Source organism: Poecilia formosa, unplaced genomic scaffold, assembly GCF_000485575.1.
Source record: "Poecilia formosa unplaced genomic scaffold, Poecilia_formosa-5.1.2 Scaffold913, whole genome shotgun sequence".
In the NCBI taxonomy this organism is placed as follows: domain Eukaryota; kingdom Metazoa; phylum Chordata; class Actinopteri; order Cyprinodontiformes; family Poeciliidae; genus Poecilia; species Poecilia formosa.
The window spans coordinates 34070-35948 of NW_006800852.1; the positions used below are offsets into that span (position 1 = coordinate 34070).

The following is a 1879-nucleotide window of genomic DNA, read 5'->3' on the forward strand; positions in this document are numbered from 1 at the left end:
CCATGATGACAGGTGAGGCTCTCCCTCATCTGCCTCCCCTGACCGCACGTCACTGGTGTGTGTGTGTGTTTAGGTGTGTGTGTGCATGCGTGCTCCAGAGACAGGAAGTTTCACCCCAAGATGTTGAATTAACACTTTCTCACCTCCTCTGTTCGTCGTCATCCCACCATCTCCATATATTGCTATGTTACCGTGGCAACCAGTCCGAGGAGGAAGGTCAATAAAAGATGGAGTTGGGAAACGACGAGCGCTGAGGAGGGGAAAGGGAAGGCGAGGGTGTAGAGGAAGATCTCAGCTGTTGGGCAGGTCTTTCCTATGAGGAAGTTTAGCATAACCATGACAACCACACAGCTGGACGAGGAAGTGGAGGGCAGATGAACTTCCTGTAGAAACGAGTCGAGATTCTCTGAGCAGAAGACAATGGGCCATCAGATCCTCTGTGATGGTTACTAGTTACTGGTGACTAGTTCGTGATTAGTGGTTAGTCGTTACTCAAGACTAGTTAGTGGTTTCTAGTCACTAGAATAGTGGTTAGTGGGTACTTTTTCTCTCTTGCTCTCGATGAAGGCAGACCCTTCTTTCCTCTGCTCCCTCCCTGCCCATGCCTGCTCTACTTTTGTCTTTTTCTATATTTTTGGAGCCTTTCTTTGCACATCATCCAAATCTACAAATTATGGATCTGGTCAACTGATCTTTCAATGCAATTGATCAAATTTTCTCGATGAGAAGTCTGGGCACAGGAGAGCCTCTTGTCGTGCGGGGACACATCCGGCGGGATTCACCCTGGATTTATTCATGATAACAGGATTTCTGCTGTTTGGAGCTTTGTGGCCAAACTAGCGAACACTCAGACTGTTGGTGTGGACAGAGACGAGGACTCTAAAACTCACTAACGAGTTGGAATCCATCTTGGAGAAGTTGCTAGTTTCGGCTCAGTGGAACGACCAAACTAATTTGGATGATTGGGAAGTGAGATGTATCAGAGAGACTTTAGGGAAGATTGAAATTTATAATCTTCCCGACCTAAGCCATTCTGTTTCTGACTTGGCTTTTCCTGTGTGGCCTTTGAAGGGCTGCATATTTCCAATCTCCTTGAAGATATGTAAACACAACGCTCTTCCATCCACACCCCCTCTTGTATCCATGCAGCTGTGGAGCTGAGCGCTCCTGAGGACATTCCTAGATAACAACACCTCTATCTAACTTTGCCGGGAGGCTGAGCAACGTGGTTCCATGACGTCACTGCCTTCACTTGTGTCTTTGTTTTGACCCATTGTTTTGTCTGAATGTTGCCATCTGCCCCAATGTGTTCTAATGGTTAGTGGCTACTAGTTAATAGCCCTATCTAGTAACCAATAAACAGTAGCCACTAACAATTAACCTGTAACTAGCAACCAGTATCAAATAACTTGCAACCAGTAACTAGTTAGTGGTTACTGGTTATTAGCTACTGGTTAATGGTTAGTGGCTACTGGCTGGTGGATCCAGGTTGAATATATTCTGGAGTTTATGGTATTGAAGTCAGTTTCAGAACCAGAACCAGTAACTGAACCCGGATCCTTTAACTAAAGAACATTTTTGCAGCGTTTATGTCCTGATGTTGGAGCTGTAAGGCACCATCAGCTGGACAGTCTGTCCTCGTCCCGGCCCGTTTGTCTCCAACCCGTCTTCTGTCTGTCCACAGCTCATCCGCCATGAATGACACCTATGCTGTGGTCAACAAGGCTAAACAGCCACACCGGACCACATCAGAACCGGCCTACTCCTCCGTGGTCATCCCCAGGTCCAACCCAGGAAGCAGGTAGAGATGTCCGGTCCAGCACGCAGAACCTCAGACCCAGTCGGTTCTACGGACCTGCAGTCCTCGTACTGTTTGACG

The 1879-nt window shown here is 47.4% G+C and overlaps 1 protein-coding gene across 3 annotated transcripts in view; it reads left to right on the plus strand.

The window, feature by feature from the left end:
* ptpn18 (protein tyrosine phosphatase non-receptor type 18) overlaps positions 1-1879 on the plus strand; it is a 15136-nt gene that overhangs the window by 7320 nt on the left and 5937 nt on the right. For all 3 annotated transcript variants that reach the window (XM_007543815.2, XM_007543817.2, XM_007543816.2), the window contains exon 13: positions 1685-1801. In XM_007543815.2, the coding sequence (XP_007543877.1) occupies positions 1685-1801 (117 nt within the window). The remainder of the gene's footprint in view (positions 1-1684; positions 1802-1879) is intronic.